At 43.8% G+C, this 20112-nt stretch overlaps 3 protein-coding genes across 3 annotated transcripts in view; 2 read left to right on the forward strand and 1 right to left on the reverse strand.

Moving 5' to 3' along the window:
* Window positions 1–1767, forward strand: part of PSME4 (proteasome activator subunit 4) — a 61376-nt gene extending 59609 nt beyond the window's left edge. The window contains exon 47 of the mRNA XM_054383340.1: window positions 179–1767. The gene's annotated coding sequence lies outside the window, so the exon portion shown is untranslated. The remainder of the gene's footprint in view (window positions 1–178) is intronic.
* A 5740-nt stretch (window positions 1768–7507) lies between these two features.
* Window positions 7508–9133, forward strand: GPR75 (G protein-coupled receptor 75). The gene has a single exon (XM_054383742.1). The coding sequence runs from the start codon at window positions 7508–7510 to the stop codon at window positions 9131–9133; it is 1626 nt and encodes a 541-aa protein (XP_054239717.1).
* A 3081-nt stretch (window positions 9134–12214) lies between these two features.
* LOC128968927 (toll-like receptor 2) lies at window positions 12215–14830 on the reverse strand. The gene has a single exon (XM_054383581.1). The coding sequence runs from the start codon at window positions 14828–14830 to the stop codon at window positions 12215–12217; it is 2616 nt and encodes an 871-aa protein (XP_054239556.1).
* Window positions 14831–20112: the final 5282 nt, after the last annotated feature.

A 20112-nucleotide genomic window follows, 5' to 3' on the forward strand; every position in this document is an offset into this window, starting at 1 on the left:
CCTTCACATAGGCATGTCCCCAGAGAGTGAATCTGTTCTTGGGATTTCTCTTTGATACGCTACAACATTGTGAGGTTTTGTGATAGTATTCCAAGAGAAGTGACATTTTTTTTTTTTCATTTTATTCTGTGGTAATAGCATGAGATCTTGTATTGAATTCTATCTTCTTTCTTTTCAGGTTTCTCCTGGAAAAAATAGCATGTAGGAACCTTTCTGCAAAATAAAGGAAACTCAAAAGAAATTTATCATGTAGAAAACTTCATGTTGGAAATCCTGATGCCTAGTCAAATCCAGTTTTAAATGCAAATATAAAAACCTGATTCTATTCACGAAGAATTTCACCTCCCCAGGAAGCAGCTGTGGGAGCCCCCACAGCCTCCTTGTAACTGTGCTTGCAGAGCCTGACTGTGAGTTTATTGCAAGACCTTTCTCATTGGCCTTCATTACACATCAGTCTTGTTTCTGCTTTCTTGCACACAGTGACTTACACTTCACATTTTTTTTATCCTCTTTTCCTGACCCCTTTTCCTAGCTGCTTACAATTTCAAAGATAGGCAGAACCAGAGAGCACTGCAAACCAGAATATTCTCAGTGAAGCTGTCCAATTCTGTTGATGCAACTTCTTACCTAATCAGCATCCAATACAAGGAAATTCTTTCTCAGAGCTTATTTTTCACTACTTGGATTCAAGTGCCCATCAGGTGACAGGCTGTGTATCATTCAATCCACCTCAGGGCAGGATTGCCTTTTTGTATCTTCCCTGTCAAAATGTAAATAGCTGATCTTCTCTGTGCAGTATAGGTGATGGCAGGACAAAATATGGGGAGTGAAAGCTCTTACTTGCCTGGCCAGGTCTTCACAGACAGCTTGAACATGTGTGGAATAAAAATCTATGATTTACATGCACGTTTTTAAGGGTGAATGACTATGGGTGTTTCCACATAGTAGAAGCCCACAGAGATGAAATAATGGACTACCAAGCGATGGTTGAGTTCATGGAATGAAACGTATGCCCAGTGTGAAAAGGTGCTGAGCGGGTGACTTGTCTGAACAGCATGTTCCCATAAGGAGTGTCCCTGTGTGAGCGAGCATTTCTTGTTCAAAGATGGCGGAAGCAGCTCTGTATTTTTTTGCCTGCAGCTTTGTTTGGAGACTGGTATTTGTTGGGTATTTAACACCATGTTTAATATGTGTTACATAGTTGTAAAAGACTGTATAAATTGTAGAGGCATTGCATTGACAAAGCATTGTACAGTTTGCAACCTTTTACATAACACCATTGTGAGATTAATTTGTAAAGATTCATACTTAGCTGTTAATACAGTAGTAGTCCTGGCTTTTGTATCAAATCAAATGCCATTATTAGTTTTTTAAATTATTTTCTTTAACAGATTATCTCTTTGTGTCTGAAAGGCAGAGATTTGCTTTAGTTTTCTTGTATCTCATTATTACTATGTCTTGTTCAGATTTTAATGCAACAATTGTGGCCACCTCTGAATACTGACCTCACGTGTTCTGGTGTGATAAGTTCCTAGAATGTGAGGTACACTGAAATAATTCTACTGGTGTGTGTGTTTCAACTTCCATGCAGCCCTTCAGGCACACTGATACGTTTCGAGTGATCTACCTGCTGAGTGTGTGACTCAATCCAAACTTCAAAGCACAGCAGTGTTCCTGGTGCAGTATTTAATGAGTTGTCAGCACACTGATGTAACCACTCTATAGCGTAGTGCCAAAATTATTATTTCAACTGTGTATGTAGTTTAAGACAAATAAATTGACTGTTTGTAACATTTGTATTTTTTGGGTATTTCTGAAGTGGAAATGTCTTATTCTGAGACTGCAATTTAAGATTGTTGACTGTGCTTTTGAGCACCTTTTTTTTTGACTATGTGTTTATTGTGGAGTTCAGGTGTGAGTTAAGGGAGCATTAAGGTTTAATTAATGGAAGTAGCTTTTATATTTATGTAGAAATATGTTGTACCTAGTGAGACTTGCCAAAAAACTTAGTTACTTCTGAGAGGAATGCTTAAAATTGGAGAAACTAGTTTGAAGTGGAGGGTAGTTTTGCTGATACAATTGAAACAAAACAATTAATGGAAAGTATTTATTGCAGAGGATAATCTTTAACATGTGTTGGCTGAATACTGCGGCAGATCTTATATGTGCTGCTTCTTCGTGTAGGTGGGCAGTTAACTATAGGAACCAACTCTGCTGCCTTTTACTGTAGTTGGGAGTTTATTTTCTTTTGTATCCCTAGTAAAAGTGTAGCTTGGAACTGGTTGCAGTGTTGAGGATCCAGTGACTGGTGGAAAATCTTTCTATAGTCAGAGCTAGGATGGTAAATAAGTGGGTGGGGTTAATTCGCAATAGCTGCTTATAAATCAGCAAGAAATTACTTTATACAAACAGAAAATAGAGTTACCTATTCAGAATACAATTCTATAGGATAACACATATACCTGTGGTAGTGTGAACAAAGTGGTACTGACTGACTTTTTGTGGATGAATGATCTAGTCTCCTGAGAATGTAGGAACGATTTTGAGTTGTTCATCAAATACCACAACTCATTCGTTACTTTGATTCCCTACTTTTCTCCAGGCAATATAGACATGTAATGAATTCTGAGCTTTCTATCACTTTGTCTTCTGCTGTCTCTTCCCTAAAGCCTTAGGGGTGAAAAATCTGCAATACCTCTGGAGAGGGAGACATTTATAGTGTAAGAAGAGAGCATTTCCTCCCCCTTGAACAGTAAGACAGATGGAAAAAAGATCTTGGAGATGTTGTGGTAGCAATGATAAGCTCTAGTGACCACATGTCAGTGACCATTGCTGTTTGAAGCACCAAAGACTGGAGATGAAGTAAGGCAGAATTCATTTATGTGGAGTTTTTTGAGGGTTTTTTTGCTCATGTTACAGTGACTTACTGTTCAGTGACTGTCTTGCAAGACTATTAAGTGGATTGTTTGTATTTCCATAACCAGCTGGGTAAGTTTTTGGATGTGAAAACCTGCTGAAGTCACAGCAGACATGTTGTTTAAGAAAATGATCAAGTAGGTGAATAAGACTTTAACTGGTGCTTTTGGGCAGCACTACAGACTCAACATTGGTGGATTGTGTTAAGTTGTAATCTGTATATGGATTTTTTTTTTTAATTATTAATGAAAGGAAAAGGTGTGAAGGTCATTGTTTCTGATACAGTCTATTAGGACTCTCTTCCTTTTACGTTCAGCCATCTGCCTGATCATCCTTTTCACTTCTTTAGCAGGCTGCTGGCAGGCCTGTGCCTGACACACATGGATGATGTCTCCTGTCAGTTTGTCACAATTGGGCATCCCCAGCATCCCACACTCCAGTCTTGTACTTCCTTCCAAAGCCTCAGACTTTCTGGAATCTTGCAGCAGAGACTTTTTTTTTCCCTGTACTGTGGAAAGCACAGTCTGGTGAGATGAAAAACTGGGAAAAAACAAACAATTTATCAGTAGTAAATATTACTGTCCATTGTCCTTGCAAGATACTAACTTCAGCCTTGCTGTGAGTTACCACCTAACTTATTTTACATTCTCATGGCATTGTGCAGTAACTGGAAGGCAAATTCTGTGGATTTCCCTATCACAAAATACTCGCTGTACATAGTCATGTTGCTGCACAGGCTCTGGAGAACAGGGTTTCAGTTAAGAGGGCAGTTAATTTCAGCTGAACCTGACCTAGACCTCCAGGTTGTCTGCATGCTAGAGGAAACCTTGTTCCAGGGAAAGGATTTTGAAGTCATTAATCTAATGGAGTACCTGGGGTCATAAAGACAGCAATAATTTCAGTCTACAGCAAGGCTGGAGGTTTGATGACAGAAGGAAATAGAACTCTGTGGAAGATGCTGTTTAAAGCAATACACATACATTACAAGCACATTGTGATTGGTTTGCACTGAGGGTTTTTTTTTTCCTCTCTTGGTCAGCAGATGCTTCTCAGACCTATTAAGAGATATTTAGAAGGTAAAGTTTGAGGTGAAAGGAAAAAATGGTTAATATTCTTTCCCTAGGAAGGAGAGCCTTCTATGAAGTTCTGACCAAGTGGGTAGATGAGGGAAGAGCAGTGGATGTCATATATCTTGACTTCAGTAAAGCTTTTGATACTGTCTCCCATGACATCCTCATAGAAAACCTCAGGAGATGTGGCATAGATGGTTGGTCAGTGAGGTGGATTGAAAACTGGCTCCACAACGGAGTTCAGAGGGTTGTCATCAGTGGCACAGAGTCAACTTGGAGGCCTGTGGCAAGTGGTGTCCCCCACGGATCAGTACTTGGTCCAGTTTTGTTCAATATCTTTATCAATGACCTGGATGAGGGGATTGAGAGTACCCTCAGCAAGTTCACTGATGATACAAAACTGGGGGGGTTGTCTGGCACCCCATCAGGCTCTGCAGCCATCCAATGTGACCTGGACAGGCTGGAGAGCTGGGTGCAGGCAAACCACATGAAGTTTAGTGAGGACAAGTGCAAGGTCCTGCATCTGGGGAGAAATAACAACAGGCACCAGTACAGGTTAGGGACTGCCCTGCTGGAAAGCAGCTCCACAGAGAAAGACCTTGGAGTGCTGGTGGACAGCAAGTTCTCCATGGGACAACAATGTGCTTTTGTGGCCAATGAGATCCTGGGATGTATCAAGAAAGGTATCCAGCAGGTGTAGGGAAGTTCTTCTACCTCTCTACTCCACCCTGGTGAGACCACACCTGCAATCCTGTGTCCAGTTTTGAGCTCCCCAGTTCAAGAGAGACAGAGACCTGCTGGAGAGAATCCAACGGAGAGCCACGACAATGATTATGGGACTTGAGCATCTCCCCTATGAAGAGAGACTGAGATCCCTGGGGCTATTTAGTCTGGAGAAGACTGAGAGGGGATCTGATCAATGTCTATAAATATCTGAGGGGTGGGTGTCAAGTGGAGGGGGCCAGGCTCTTTTCGGTGGTTCACAGTGATAAGGAACAGTAGGTTGAAACTAGAACATAGATGATTTCACATCAACGTGAGGAGAAACTTCTTTACAGTGAGGGTGACGGAACACTGGAACAGGTTGCCCAGGAGGGTTGTGGAGTTTTCTTCTCTGGAGGCTTTCAAAACCCACCTGGATGCGTTCCTGTGCAGACTGTCCTAAGTGATCCTGCTCTGGCAGGGGGGTTGGACCCAATGGTCTCTTGAGGTCCCTTCCAGCCTCTGATATACTGTGATACTATGATACCGTGAGCAGTCTTGGCACAGATGAAAGCTTAAGCTGTTGCTTACAGAGATTATTAGGAAGAATATCTTTGATTTCCAAATAGTGAAAAGGAGAGGGAGCCTTGCTGACCATGATCCTTTTCTAGTTCTGGATTAAATCACCTTTTCCATAAAAGTTCACCCTACTTTCCCTGCTTGTCATCTTCACACCCTTACTACTACAGGTCTTTCATGTAAGTTATCCCAGCAGCTATTGATGCAAGAGATGGAACTGGACACCCACTTCCCTTGGTGAATAGTGCGAGGTACTTGGAAGTAGGACCTGCAATCTTTTCTGATTAGCGTACTTTGGAAAAACAGTAGTAAACTAAATGAAGATGTTACAGCAATATGTGTAGTCACATTACAGCAATAAGCCTGGATGAGTTCACCCAAAAAAGATCCACAGAATCAGATTCTGGAAGAGTATCAGTTAAAAGGGGAAATCAACCTAGAAAAATGGAAATAAAATGCAGGACATAAGCTGGAGTAATGAAAGTTTTTATTAATTCTTTCCCCTACAACTCCTGATAAAATCCTAAAATGCTGTGCTTATGCTGAGACAGAGGCAGGTTTGACAACAAAGTAATTTCCAGTTTCTTGTAGTAAATAAATGTAACACTTGACATTGTTATAAAAAATACCCTAGTAGCTTGTTCAAATAGCTGCAGAAGTTGTTGCAGTTGTGATTTCTGCCTTGCAAAACTGAGACTAATTTCTTCTACTGCTCTTTTTCTTGCCTCCAGATTTTGGCAGCCCTTTTAGAAAGGGGCAATCCCATGAGCTGCTTTGCTGTGCCAAAGGGACTGGGCAGTGTTTTGTGTTCCCAGGGGGATGCCTTTTTCCTCTGCTCAGCCCCTCGCTCCCCATGTCCAAGCCCTGCGTTCCATGACCTCTTGCTCACCACCTCTCACACCATTCTTCGCCTCTCTGATGAATGCCATCTGCTGTGTTTCTCAATTTGCATCACCAAAACACTATCCAGGTTGTACTTTTCTCCTGAAATCTTTGAGACTAACAGGGTAAAATCAATCCCTTCAGCTATGTGCAGCCTGATTTTTGTGTGTGTTTCCACCCGCTAATTAGTAACTACTGGCAGTTAACAAGTCTGACTGTGGTCATCCAAGGCTGAGCGTCTGGCCAAAACCCACCTGGAATTACATAATCTTTCCAACGTTTTAAAGGACCCTTGTTTTGAAGAGTGACACCACACAAACTCATAGCCTAATGTAGACTTGAGTATGGGATGCAGTGTGAAACTGAGGTCAGATTTTATGCCGTGTCTTGCTCACGACTAAAGTGCAGCACATGACCTGCTCTGAAAGGGGGTGGCTAGTGTGTGCTATTAAGTTCACATGAAGAGAACAATCATCGTTGTTTCCTAAGCATTAATCACTTCGAAGTAACTGCATTAGGCTGATATTTTGGCAGTCTTGTTTAATCAGGCAACTCAGCACTCTGATGTTTGTAAATAAGAACATTCAAAGACAGACATCCCAGGTTGGCAATGAAAAAAATTGTACTCAACAGGGCCAGGATTCATCCATGGAATTCAAATTATCCATGATGGCAGAACAAAAAAAAAACGTAACTAAGGTGAGAACACAGCCTGAAGCCATGGAACCTTCTCCCTCCTGTATGTTTTTTAAGAACAAAATCCAAAGCCAAATGCACCTGACCAGACTGGAGGGCAGTGTTGTAGCCTGCTCCATAAGCTGCTGGCATTTCCCTGCCACAGATCTTGGTAAGAAATCTGCCTGCGTGACAGCTGGAATCATGCTTAACATGCAAGACTCATGGGCTGAGCCGCTGTTCTGAGTCATGGATTAACTAAAAAAAAAAGCTCTTTGTTTTAGACAAATACGTTGAAAAATAAACAAGCGGGCACTACTGCCAGGCTTTCAGATATCAGCCGCGAGCACGGCGGGGGCTGTAGGTCAGCGGCTGAAACTGTGTGATCGGCGGGCCCTGTCCCTGCAGCCACACCTCGGCGGTGACTTCAGCGCCGCGGCAGAGGCATCAAGGCGGGATGCGCCAGGCGGGGAAGGGGCCGAGCCCCGGGCGCAGCGGCTGCGGGCAGGCGTGCGCCATGGCGGGGCGGGCGGCGCCATGGCGGGGTTAGCCTTGAGGGAGCAGCGGCGGCACGGCCGCGTTCGTGCTGCGGGACGGCGGGAAGGGCGGCCCCCGCCGCCGGTCCCCCTCGGCTGCAGCCGTGGTGAGGAGGCGGCGGAGACGGCGGCGGAGGGCGGGCGGAGATGAACGCGTCGGGACGGCTGCCGGCGGGGGGCGAGGAAGAGCCCCCAGGAGCTGCTCTGCTGCCGTTGGGCGGGAACGGCAGCGCGGGCGGCGGCCCCGGGGAGCTGCGGGAGGCGACCCACGCCGTAACGCTGGCGGCCTGCGTCTGCCTGCTGGCCCTCATCTTCTGCCTGGGCTCCTACGGCAACCTCATCGTCCTCCTGTCCTTCTTCGATCCCGCCCTCAGGAAATTCAGGACCAACTTCGACTTCATGATTCTTAATCTCTCCTTCTGCGACCTCTTCATCTGTGGGGTGGCCGCCCCCATGTTTGCCTTTGTCCTCTTCTTTGACTTGACCCGAGGCGTCCCGGGCGCCTTCTGCTTCACCTTCCACCTCACCAGCTCCGGTTTCATCATCATGTCGCTCAAGACAGTGGCAGTCATTGCCCTGCACCGGCTGCGCATGGTGCTGGGGAAGCAGCCACACCACACAGCCTCCTTTCCTTGCACCCTTCTTCTCACGCTGCTCTTGTGGGCTACTAGCTTCACCCTGGCCACCTTGGCCACCCTCAAAACCCATGGCTCCCGCCTCTGCTTGCCCATGTCCAGCTTTGCTAGTGGCAAGGGGAAGATCATCCTCTACCTTTACGTCATTGACTTCATCTGCTGTGTGGCTGTGGTGTCTATCTCCTACGTTATGATCGCCCAAGCCCTGCGGAGGAATGCCCAGGTGAGGAAGTGTCCACCTGTGGTGGCTGTAGATGCCCCCAGACTGCAGCCCTTCATGGGACCCCTGGCCACTGGGGCCAGGGAGGGTGTGCAAAGCTCCATGCCTGCCTTGTACAGGAACCAGAGCTACAGCAAGCCACAGCATGTCCAGAGGCATGGCTATGCCAAGCGTCTTGGCCAGCCGTTGGCCACTACTGGCCGGCTCCAGCTAGTGTCAGCAGTCAACCTGTCCACAGCCAAAGACTCCAGGGCAGTGGTGACGTGCATCATCATTGTCCTTTCAGTATTGGTTTGTTGCTTGCCCTTGGTCATCTCTTTGATGCAGGACATGCTGTCCAGTAGCAGTGGCTTTGTTCTCTACCAGTTTGAGCTGTGTGGATTTACTCTCATTTTTTTCAAATCAGGATTAAATCCTTTTATATATTCCCGCAATAGTGCGGGACTTCGGAGACGGGTCCTCTGGTGCCTGCAGTATGTAGCCCTTGTCTTTTTTTGCTGCAAGCAGAAGACAAGGCTTCGAGCCATGGGCAAAGGCAGCCTGGAAGTCAACAGAAACAAGTCATCCCACCATGAGACGAATTCAGCCTACATGTTGTCTCCAAAACCTCAGAAAAAGTTTATGGACCAAGCTTGTGGTCCTAGTCACTCCAAGGAAAGCGTGCTGAGTCCTAAGGCATCTGATGGACACCAGCACTATGCACAGAGCAGCTCCACCCCCATGAACACCCGAATCGAGCCCTATTACAGTATCTATAACAGCAGCCCTTCCCTGGAAACGAGCACGCCAAACAGCTTACAGCCAGCAAACTCAGCTTTCGGGTTTGCCAAACCTTACATTGCCATGCATTATCACACCACCCATGACTTGGTGCGAGACTATGACAGTGCTTCAACCAAGCAGATACCAGTGCCCTAGGAGTATCCTTAGAGTTCTGGTGCGGTTGATCCCTTCTTTGTTTTTGTTAATGGTTATTTTGAACTTGGTGTTACTGCTGCCAGTTATGGAAGATGGCACTAACATTGATACCCAATTATCTGCATTTGAAGTAAATACTGGGATATTACTTCCATGATGCTTTCTTGAGTTTCTGAGGGAAGTGAAAGAGGGGGATGTTGTAGATCTGTATTTGGAATTGTTACATAAGGGTGTTTTTGTTACTAAATTTTACTACTGGACAGGTAAAAGAGTCAATGTTACAACTATACAATTCATTATGTCATGAAGTAGAATGTCTCAGAGAACAGTACCAGAAGGATTACCTGTTAATCTGCATATCTACTGTATTTTCAAGAAAAATGAGAAGCGTGTTCAGTATTATGTCACCTAAGTTTAATCTCTTCCTGTTGCAGAAGGCTGAAAGTTTTGGTGTTTTTCTTGTAGCTAGTGTCAGTAACAACAAAAATCCTTTAATTTCGCAGAGCGAAATCCTGGTTCCCTTGAGGCAGATGGTAACATTTCCATGAACTTGCACTGAAGTTTAGGATTTCCATTTCTGGTTCCTAAAGCAAGAAAGGGTGTTTTACAAATTACAGTGCCAGTGGAAAAGAACTTCTGAAAAGTGTTGTGGCACTGTAATAAATCTCTGAGGCATATATATCTTAATTTACATTTATTTCAGGGATTGGTGACGTTCTGTATCTGAAAATAATTCCGTGAAGTATTTTCCACCTGATAGAAGTAACTGTGCAATACCTACTGGAAGATAAAGATGAGTGTTGCAGTATTATGGTACTGATACACTAGGAGCCATGCAGGAATGTTCTTATTCATAAACTTACTCAAAGAGTAGCATTGCTGGTTGTTTTTTTTCTGTGAGTTTGTATAAAAGCGGGAACTGGGGGGATTCAGCTGTGATATTCCCAACATTTTTAAAAGCAGAACGACCACGCAACTACAAGTTTGTGAGGTTTTCTTAAAGAACTATAATAACTGTTTGATTCAAAGGTGAATAATCTATCTACGTACAAACTTCATTAGTCGGGCTACACACTGAGCAAAAGCATGGATATGTTTTTATGAATCTCCCGTTTGTGTGGTGTCAGGTATTATGGGAGTTCCTTTGGAAACAATGATTCAAGGAATTTAAATTCTTGGCAGTTACCATTTTAAGTGGCCAGACCTTTTCAAAGCAAGTAATCACCCTTCAACTTCTGTGGACTTCAGCAGAGCCTTAGTATTTCTGGAATAATGGTGCCACAGACTTTGGGTGCCTTGTTATAAGGAAATGCCACATCTTGGGCAAAATTGCAGCAATGGGAAGATGAATCAACCTGTTGACCTCTTTGCTGTGTGAGTTGTCTTGGGTTTAGGCTCTTTGTTAACTAAACTATTTTCAAGGTTTTCTTAGAAGACTGACATCATGAATACTATTTGTTTAACACTCTGCATTTTAATTAATTTTGAATAATTCATGACAGCTTTCTTGCAATAAACTAGATCTGAACAACTTTCTAACACACCAGTAAAATGGAAATTATTTCCATAAGTAATTTCTCTCTGCCCAAGTACTTTTCTCTATAAATAAATAACATGGTTCTTTATAAAGAAATTATAAGAGATAACCAAAAGATCTGTCTTGTTTGGACTTTCTTTGCATTTCTCTTTACTATTAATTTGGAGGGAAAAAACGTGTGGCATCTTGTAATTTTGTTTCAAACTATACATTCTTAGCAGCAATTACAGTAAGGAGTGTGGGGCAGGACCCCATAAGTGGTTGCAACATGGAGTCCTGTGTGTACATCACAGGAGTTGAAGATAGGTGTTAAGACTTCATTTTAACATGAAGCAGATTTCAGGTTTACTGTACAATTGTATGTACAATTCCTGCTCTGCTTTTGGGTTGGGTCATAGGAACTTCGTCACATGATGGAAGATAAAATCCCTCACATCTTATTCATAAAAGTAATTTGCATTGATTATTCATGTGGGAGCAAAGCAAGGGTAGAGCTTCAGGATGGAAGGGGGTTTTACTGCCTTTATGCAATGTTATTAATACAGAAGAACTGAAGTCTCTTTAAAGAACTTTGTTATGTTGCTTTTCTGTTAACTTCTGCTGCCCATTGTATCAATACTACCAAGGTGTTAGTATTCTTATAATGCCAGGTAGGAAAGTGCAACACCTAGTAACATAGTAAATAGAAAATTGATTTGGAAATATGTACAATTTCTTTGAAGTGAATCATGAACTGAAGTAATCATCATATGATAAAACAATCAGTTTAGACCCTTCTGGAGGGTATTTTTTCTTCTTTCCTTTAGCCCACTTTTTGTATAGGAACCCTCTTCTGCTGAGCACAGGACCAGCAAAGCGTGACAGCAAGGTTAATAAAGCAGCAATCTGATTGAGAGGGAAAGCAACAGAGTGCTGGACAAAGGAGATGGATAATGTGTGTGAAGAGAGGAGATGGGTAAGAGAGTAAGTGATAACAGTATGTGAATTCCCAATGATTTAGAAAAAGCAGTTGTGTAGCTGGTGCAATCCGTAACACAAGAACAAGAAATCAGCTCCTCCCTGTGAACGGTGGCAAATCTTTTTCTTGCTGAACCACTGAAGGAAGCTGTTACCTCTGTGCTGTCACGGTTTCTGTTTTCCTTAGGTACACACAGTGCGTGTTCCCATCCTAAGATGTGCTAGAACTGAGGTTCTGAACTACAATCTTGTCTTTGAATGACATCACCTTTCACTGCAGTAACCTGAGAAAGACAGGAAGGACATGCAGTGTAACATCCACAGCACTTTAAGAAATAGCTAAAGCAAACCAAGGACCCAGAAAGAAAAGTCTGTTTATCAGTGCTTATGTCTTATCCCTTCAGGTAACGGATTCTTTTATCAGCTCTAATAATTAACATGCTATAGACCCACAGTAGTGACCTCTCCTGGGACTGGTCCAAGACAAACCTCTATTGCACACAGCAGCCTTTGCAGGAGGTAAACAGAGAAACACTTTTATTTGACCACAGACTTTTCCAGGTACAACCTCTATATGTTCTTGTACCTCATTCCATCTCATATGCTTCCTGAGTGCATCCATTTTCTGTTCTCATAAGTGGTTCGTTGGATGTTTTTAGGACAGCTGCCAGCTGTCGCCAGAATATTTTCTGTTTGTGTTCCTCAGGGCTCCACTTTAAGTATGTTTTCCTTTTCAGCAGCTTCCTGAGCTTGCTGAACTTCTGTGGTACACTGTTGGGTGGGAGGTCTTCCAGCACAATCATGATGAGGGAATCCTGGTTTTCATTCAGGACCCGGTGTTCAGCAAAATACAGTTCATATTGACACCAGCAGCTGTTTACAAAGCTGGGAGAGAGGACAAAAATGACTTTGTGGCTGTTCTCTATGCAGTAGAAAATGTTACCAAGTACAGGATGCCCTGGTTTGAAATCCCTCTCGTGGTAACAAATTTTGAATCCATCCGTTTCCAGTTTTTCAAGTAGATTCTCTTTTGTCCAGTTTGCATCATGTTCACTGTATGAAATGAAGGCATCAAAGGGCTTGTTTTCTGGCCTGTTCTTGTACTGCTTCCTCTTGGCCATGCACCAGTACCAGCCCATCTTCATGTACCACAGGCCATCGAACTGCCAGCACAAGCCTGTCAGTACCAGAACAACCAGAATGGCAGTGCATGCTGTGATGGCCATCTGGATGCCCAGGGAACAGTGCAGAAGCGTAAGGTTGCTGCTTTCCACCAAGGAGCCCCTTCGCTCGGGTGGAAAGCTGCACCTGAGGTTTCCTTTGCCATTTATCTGCAGCTGGGGCTTGTGGATGTAGATGTTTGCAAACCAGTACAAGTCACAGTTACAAAAAAAATGTTTACCTTGGACAGTCAAAACACTCAAACTTGATAACTGACCAAAAGTGTCTTCCACCACTGTGGTAATGGCATTATCACTGATGTCTAACTCAACCAGAGAAGTTGGGAGAGAGCCACGCTGTAGGAAGGAGATCTTATTCCCTGATAAATTAAAATACTTCAGCATTGGAAGAGATTTACCAAAGTGATCAGGGAGCTCTGAAATCAGGTTGTGGCTACTGTCCAGGTTAGTGAGTGCAGAAAGGTGGCTGGTGGGCTCCAGCCTGGTGATGAGGTTTCCAGAAACATTCAAATGTTCAAGTTTCTCTAGGGCATCAGTTAATGGCAGCAGGTTCAACTTATTCTTACTAATATCACATTTTGTTAAAGTCAAGGGGAAATACTCTGGGTGCATATCTGTGATTTTATTATTTTGAATGTTAAGTATGGTTAAGTTAAAGGCAGATTTAAAACCAGGGGGTATCATTTTAATATCACTATTGCTTACGTCGAGATGCCGCAGGGAGGGAGGGAGGTCAGGAACCACAGAAATCCTGTTGCTGCTGAGATCCAAAAGTAGTAGTTCTCTCATTGTGTCAGCAAACCACTCTGGCAGTTCTACAATGGAACAGTTGGACACTTTCAGGTGTTTGAGTTTCTTGGGAAGGCTCTCGATGGGGGTGCCAGCCTGGTTTCTGACGAATGAAATGGCGTTAATGTGTACAGTGCCAGAGGAAAGCTTTGGGACCTCTTCAGTGACTTCTGGGCGTGCAGTGTAGATGAAGTGGTTTCCTTGTACATACATGTGTTCTAAGTTAAAGAGTTTTGTAGCAAAATTTGGGGGTATCTGGCTTATGTTGGTGAAGGACAAATCAATGATCTTGATGGTTGAAGGCAGACACAGTGTATCCAGGTTGTTTATGGGATTATTGCTAATGTTTAGAAACAAAAGCTTGCTGAAGGGGAATTTGCAGATCGCCTCAACATCAAGAATGTTAATTGTTAATTTGTTGCAACTGGCATCAATGTACTGCACATTTGTCATTGGCAAAACCAGGGTGAAGAGTGACAGAAGATCCATTTCCAGGTCACCATGACTAATGTCAAGCTCCAAAATGCTGTCCAGCTGAGCTTGGCAGAGAGATGAATCCAGTTTTAACATCAGCTCTTCCTCAGAGAGTTTGCTGTGTGACAAATTGAGCATCCCATTTGTTGGTGCTGCACAGAGGTTGGGCTGTAGTGTGCCTGCCAGAGAGTTTGTTTTGTTTTTCTCTCCTCTTTGAAGAAGATTCTCTGTACTTCGTCTCAGCCTTGGGTGAATATTATGCAGGACAGATGGACCTCCTGAATGTGGCAGCTTCTTGGCAGGTTCCAGAGCAGCCCCTGAGGATTTGTCAAAATATTCATAAAGTTGCAAAGAGCCCAAGGCTTTGCTGGTGTCTAAGAGATTCAGGCTGGATGGAATACCCAAGATAAGAAGTTTCTTGTCATTAAATGATAAATTCACAGAGATAAGGCTGGGCAAACTCTCAAATGCACCAGGTTCAATGTCCTTAATCTGATTGTAGGAAAGGTCTAAAACTTCCAAAGCCTCAAAACCTTCCAAGTCTCTCTTGGTTATTTTTTCAATTAGGTTATGTGAGAAATTGAGAGCTCTTGCTGTTTTTGGAGCTTGTGCTTCTGGTACAGAAGAGAGGTTTAAATAGGAGTAGTTACATGCCAGTAAGGCACAGGCTGTAGGTGTTCTCAGAGTCAGGAATCCATTTGCTCTACTGAATAAGAAAGAAATGAAGCAGAAATGAAGTCTTCCAACAAGGATCTTCATCCTGGGGAAAAGAAATTTAAAAATCCATCATTACAACAGACTCTGTGTTAATGAATACCCTTAAAAAAATCCTAATTTACTTGCAAGCACAGAAATAGTTTCTTTAGTTGAATATGTGAATCCCTTTTTACTTACATTAAAAATTACATCTTGCTTCATTATTGTGTTCAAGTGGTAATACTAAAAGGTGGTGTCAGAAAACAATTTGAAGGAGAGCACTGTTCATTTCAGGTCATTAAGGTCATTATAGATAAAGCTTGAATGACTTTTTTTTTTCCTTTTAGGCAGGAATTGGAATAGCATCTTCCCATTGCATAACCTGCACTTCCATAACCACTGCCTGGGACTTCAATTTTATGTCTCTCATCCTGGCACACAACAACCAGGTAAATCTGACCTGTCCAAAACCTGCCAGGCCACTTCAGTGATGTATCCAAGAGTAATGATGCCAGCAGCTCCAGGTAACTGGGTGGTTTGCTCTCTGCCATGAATTTACCAGTGACTATTTATTTAGCCTTCCCTTTTGGGGTAAGGAAAAGCATAAGTTTGCTTCAAAGTAGGATATTGGAGTCTTGTATGAGGCAACCTGCACCAGGAGAGGTGACTGCCTCTGCATCATTTATATTTGGAGACTTCTCATTGCCTGGTAGAATTGCTGCCCAGCTCCTCTTCTGCCCTGGGTCTGTCTGCCTCTAGTTTCCTGACACCTCCGGTCAGTGTCTTGTGTTTATTACATGAATATGGAGGTGTGGACCTTCAAGTGATCAACCTGGTGTCACCATAGTCGCTTTTCCTGGCCACCAGACTGGGACCATCAAGTTTAACTAGAGAGAAGAGACACCAACAACATCTCAGCTCTGTCTTCTGGACTCTTGGCTGCCTGCAGGATGCCACCAGCCCATCCCTCTTCCCACCCCCCCCACCACGGCTTGCACCAAGCAGGAATTAACCCACAGCCCCTCAGGTGTTAAAAGCGTTGTAGTTTTAAAGTTGAAAGACATCCAGTGACCCTCCCTCTCCCTCTTACCCCACTTTTACCTGCTCTCTTTGGTGCTGCTCCCCTGTTCCGTAGCCGCTGCCGCATCTACTGCCTTTTGTAGCCCTGGGAGCAGAGCAGGGCGTGCTGACACACCTCCAGGAACTGCCCAAGCAGCATCTGCAGCCCTACTTCCCTTGGTGAGGCTGGCTGAGGAAGCTTTCCTCTGCAGATCCTTCTTCCCTGTGAAATTTGTGACGTGTGCCCCATCATGCTGGTACCAGCAGTTGCTCAGCCCATTGCTGAGAGGAAGATTGAAGGGGAAAATTGTTTGTTGTAGCACTTAGGCACTGTGAATGCTGTTGTCCCAATGGATCTGTTGACTTTGCTCCTACTTGAGCATCACAGGGAAGGTCTGGAAGCACCAGGCGTGACCACAGGGTTATAAAACTGATTTACTACCTAGTGTGATTTGTGGGGGGGTGTTTCCTCAGATGGGCATGTTTTGTAGTGGGCTCTTGTGAATGCAAGGTCTCACATGCCAGAAGTGCTCCAGCAAAGCGAGCGGTTGTGCCTTCTGTGGACTTTCACTAAGGGAAAAATAATAACAGGAGGTTTTCTCAGTGTTTGTAATGCTGCCTTGAAGGATGCACTTCCTGTGTGCAGCTAGTTTGGTTCGGAAAGCCAGAAGATTGCACAAGATGGAGAGGTCTGTCATCTGCTCAGCTTTTTCTGCTGTTGAGCTGGTTTTTCCACTGTTTTGTAACTGCCAGTGACGGGAAACTCTTACAGCAACCCAGAGGCTCCCCTGTCCTGTCTTGGGGGGCTGGAAAACCCCAAGGTTGTGCTCCCTTTTCAGTCTGACTGGGCACTTTCCTGCCCTGACAGGTTATGGGAATTGCCCTGAAGTTATCTTTTTTTCTGGCAGATCCTAACTTGCTGCAGTAGAAGAGACAGGAATTTAAGAACATTTTGAACAAGTCAGGAGACATTCTTGCTCCTGCTTTCACCTTGGGGTCACACCCTGTATCCCTGAGTTTTGCTTTCTTCACCTAAACACAGCTGTGCTGCTTTTGAAACTCAGGCTCTTAGGTCTCTCTCTGGGAAGATGAAGCAGCTGTATCCAGCACAGGGCTCATCAAACCTCATCTCTTGGGCTTGCCCTGAGAGTAAATCATGCCTGGAAGTGACTAAGTGAAAAAGAGTGGTTTTGGGGTTCAGTAATGGTTATTCTACCCACATGCTGTGCTGGCATTACTGTAACATTTTTTTCATTCAGCAGTGGGTTCATTTATTTCCTTTTTTTTTTTTGTGGGCAACCCCTTGTTTGGGGGATTGTGGAGGAAGAGCAGCACATGAGAGAGGTCTGTGGGAATCAGTATGGAACGTATATACACCATGGCTGAGAGCAGAACCAAGGCAGGATTCTGGTTTCCCATGAGGGCTCAATAAAGAGAGCTCATTCCTGAAGCTGATCTTTTCCTTTTTCACTGTCTCTCCGCAGGAGATAGTTTTTTTGTGCTAGAGAGCTGAACCTGTCCAAGAACTGCTCAAAACCAGAGACAATGAGCCACCAGCCTTCAGGAAACCAGACCTTAAAGGAGCTTCCTCTTTTATTAAGGTGAGATTAGATTTGGGTGCCAGATGAAACAGTAAAATATTTATGACCAGTAAATGCACTTGTCTGCCTCTGTCCAGGGGGAGGGAATAATGCCCTGTATTTATTTGTCCCTTGAGAAAATCTTTCCAAGACCTATCATCTTATTTCATCACCTCAGCCAGATGAAGCTTCCCAGAGGCTGTCTCACCTTGCACACTGAGCCACTGCCTCCTCTTAGACATACAGATGTCTTTATATAAATACTCTCTGCTTTTTGATCCAGTCTTGCAGCAAATTAATAACTCGTGAGCTTAAATTACAATTAAAAATGAGCTCTAGAATGAACCTCTATTGTCTAAAAGTCTAACAGTGGCAGTATTTGAGCAGTGTCTTTGAGTGGATATGCAAATAAAGACACATTACTCTTGCCTTCTGTAGAAAGTTCTGATTTCAATTTCTGGTACTCAGTCATGAGGTTGTGGCAAGAAGTGAGCACTGCTGCTCTTACAACACAGGTTTAGGGTGCACTGAAGCAGCCCACAAGTGAGTTTTAAGCATTCCTGTGCAGGTGAGTTGGAGGGTTTGTTAAGTGTTTATTATTAAATGTTTGTCCTTCCTGCTTGGATAAATCCTGTGCTTTGGGACTTGAACCAGCTTATCCTTTGAACTCTTCACGTAGGAGTAAATACCTAAGTGGTAGATTTCACTTTCTCAAATGTGCTTTTCCTTTGATGTCATTCCTTTGTCTAATTGCAGATGAGATCAAAACTAGGGCTACAAATTTGCTGTCTGCCTTTCATGTTATTTCCAGGTTGTTGTTTCTTAAATGGTCATGGAAGCAACTCTCCCTCTCAGGATGAGAAGCAAACCTGCATAATGGCTCAGGCATAAACCTAAGCAGACCAGCAATGGAAGCCCACAGCCCTCCAGTTCTGCTTTGTGCTTTCTGCATGCCAGAAGAAGCTCGTTTTCACTTGTGTTTGGCACTGACAGATTCCTGCACCCTAGGGCTTCTCTGGGAGAGGATCAAAGCAGCAAGTTACTCTCCTTTCCACATTACTCTTAGATTCAAATGTGTTAGAACATAAAATTATACTAGAATTATTTCTAGTAGTAGCACTCATGGTCTGTGGTGCCCTATGGGTTTTTGGCAGCATATCGCCGCACCACTCACCCTTGCCTCAGTGGTTCTCTCCCAAAATCAATGCTGGTCAGGAAGGGAGCAGAAAAGAAAAGCATGTTCTTTGTCCTTGTGGATTTGTGTGCTTGTGAGTAGTTTGGACACAGGGCAGGAACATCTGTCAGTGTGTTGCTTCCTGTAGAAGGGGAAATAGAAGCTGAGGAATATGCAGAACTGGATACAGATTTCATGTGTTTGGCAATTGTGGTTTGCTTGTAGGGCTAAAGCTGGCATGAGCAGCACACCAAGGTGCTGTGGCTGCTTAGTCAAAGAGCTTGTGCTTCTCCATCATCCTGGGACTTCCTCTGTGCAGGGAAGTGGAATTTAGTATGTCCCACAAAAGAACTATTCTTGGTTCTCCTCTCATCTAATGACAACAGCTGAGGGATGTGCAAGAAGTTATGTCATGCAATGTTTCGTCTTCCCTCTAGTATGACCTAGCCCAACAGATAAGAAGGAAGCTTCACACCCTCCTAACCCATGCTGTGTCTGTATTTTGCCACATACATCCAGATCAAACCTGGGGTTTGACAGCTCTGCACAGCACTAAGACCATGGCTATACTGCCTTCCCTAAGAGCAGCCAAGTAGATACAGCACAGGCACAAATCAAAATAAAACATATGCTTATTTATCAAGTGCTGTAGAATATTGTGAGGGAAATCTGGGCAGAAGACTCCTCCCCCTTTTTCACTTTCCTCTGTTACATTGCCAAGCCATCAGACATATGAATATAAGGGACAAGGACTTTGGATTTAAATGCTGTATCATCCTGCCAGTGCTGTTTTAGTTTCCTCCTGTATGAGCCAATAAAATGGGTTCTCTTTTAATAGTTTAACTTGCTATTCTGGGTAGCAGTCAACAAGTCAGATGGCAAATGGGTGGTGGATTTCCGTCTGACATCAGTTAATGCAACTTCTAATACCTTGCACAATAGCTTTAGAAGGAAGTGTAGTGGGCTTACATGTGTCATCAACATGCTCAGCACACTCCATTGCTATAGCCCAAAATGCTGCCAAGCCTCTGCCCCTTCCAGCAGAGGCAGCATCACAGACCTTACACTGTGCTCTCAAGCACCCTGCGGCAACCGTTCAGTAAGCTTTTTCAGCTGTAAACTTGTGCTTTCTGGACTTCCTCTGCTGCAATGCACGTCAATATATTTTAAAAGTGCTGGAAAGCAGCCCAGATAGTGGCAGAAAAAACAGCTGAAGTAAGCTACAACAAGGTGAGGATAGAGTGGGATATGAGTACATTCCAAGCACCCTTACTCAGGTAACCTTTGTGTTGGGACACAGTTACAGCAGTAGAATGAGTTAGTGCTGTAGTGGCTATTGAAGCGCCTGAGCAAGCAGCGTTTCATTCTGCTGGCAGCTGAACTCCTCACTTGAAGCTCGACATTATGTAGTTTGCCTTAAATTGGCAATTTCTACCTTCTAACGATGATGATTGTAGAATGTGTCACACAAAAACCAAACAGGAAGTGCAAGACAAGATTTTAATCATTAAAAGTTTCTTGATAACCTCTTA

The sequence above is a fragment of the Indicator indicator genome, chromosome 9 (genome assembly GCF_027791375.1).
Source record: "Indicator indicator isolate 239-I01 chromosome 9, UM_Iind_1.1, whole genome shotgun sequence".
NCBI lineage: Eukaryota > Metazoa > Chordata > Aves > Piciformes > Indicatoridae > Indicator > Indicator indicator.

Excerpts from the sequence above, each read along its gene's own strand:
- LOC128968927 (XM_054383581.1), bottom strand. The coding sequence starts at position 14,830 with ATGAAGATCCTTGTTGGAAGACTTCATTTCTGCTTCATTTCTTTCTTA.
- GPR75 (XM_054383742.1), top strand. The coding sequence starts at position 7,508 with ATGAACGCGTCGGGACGGCTGCCGGCGGGGGGCGAGGAAGAGCCCCCA.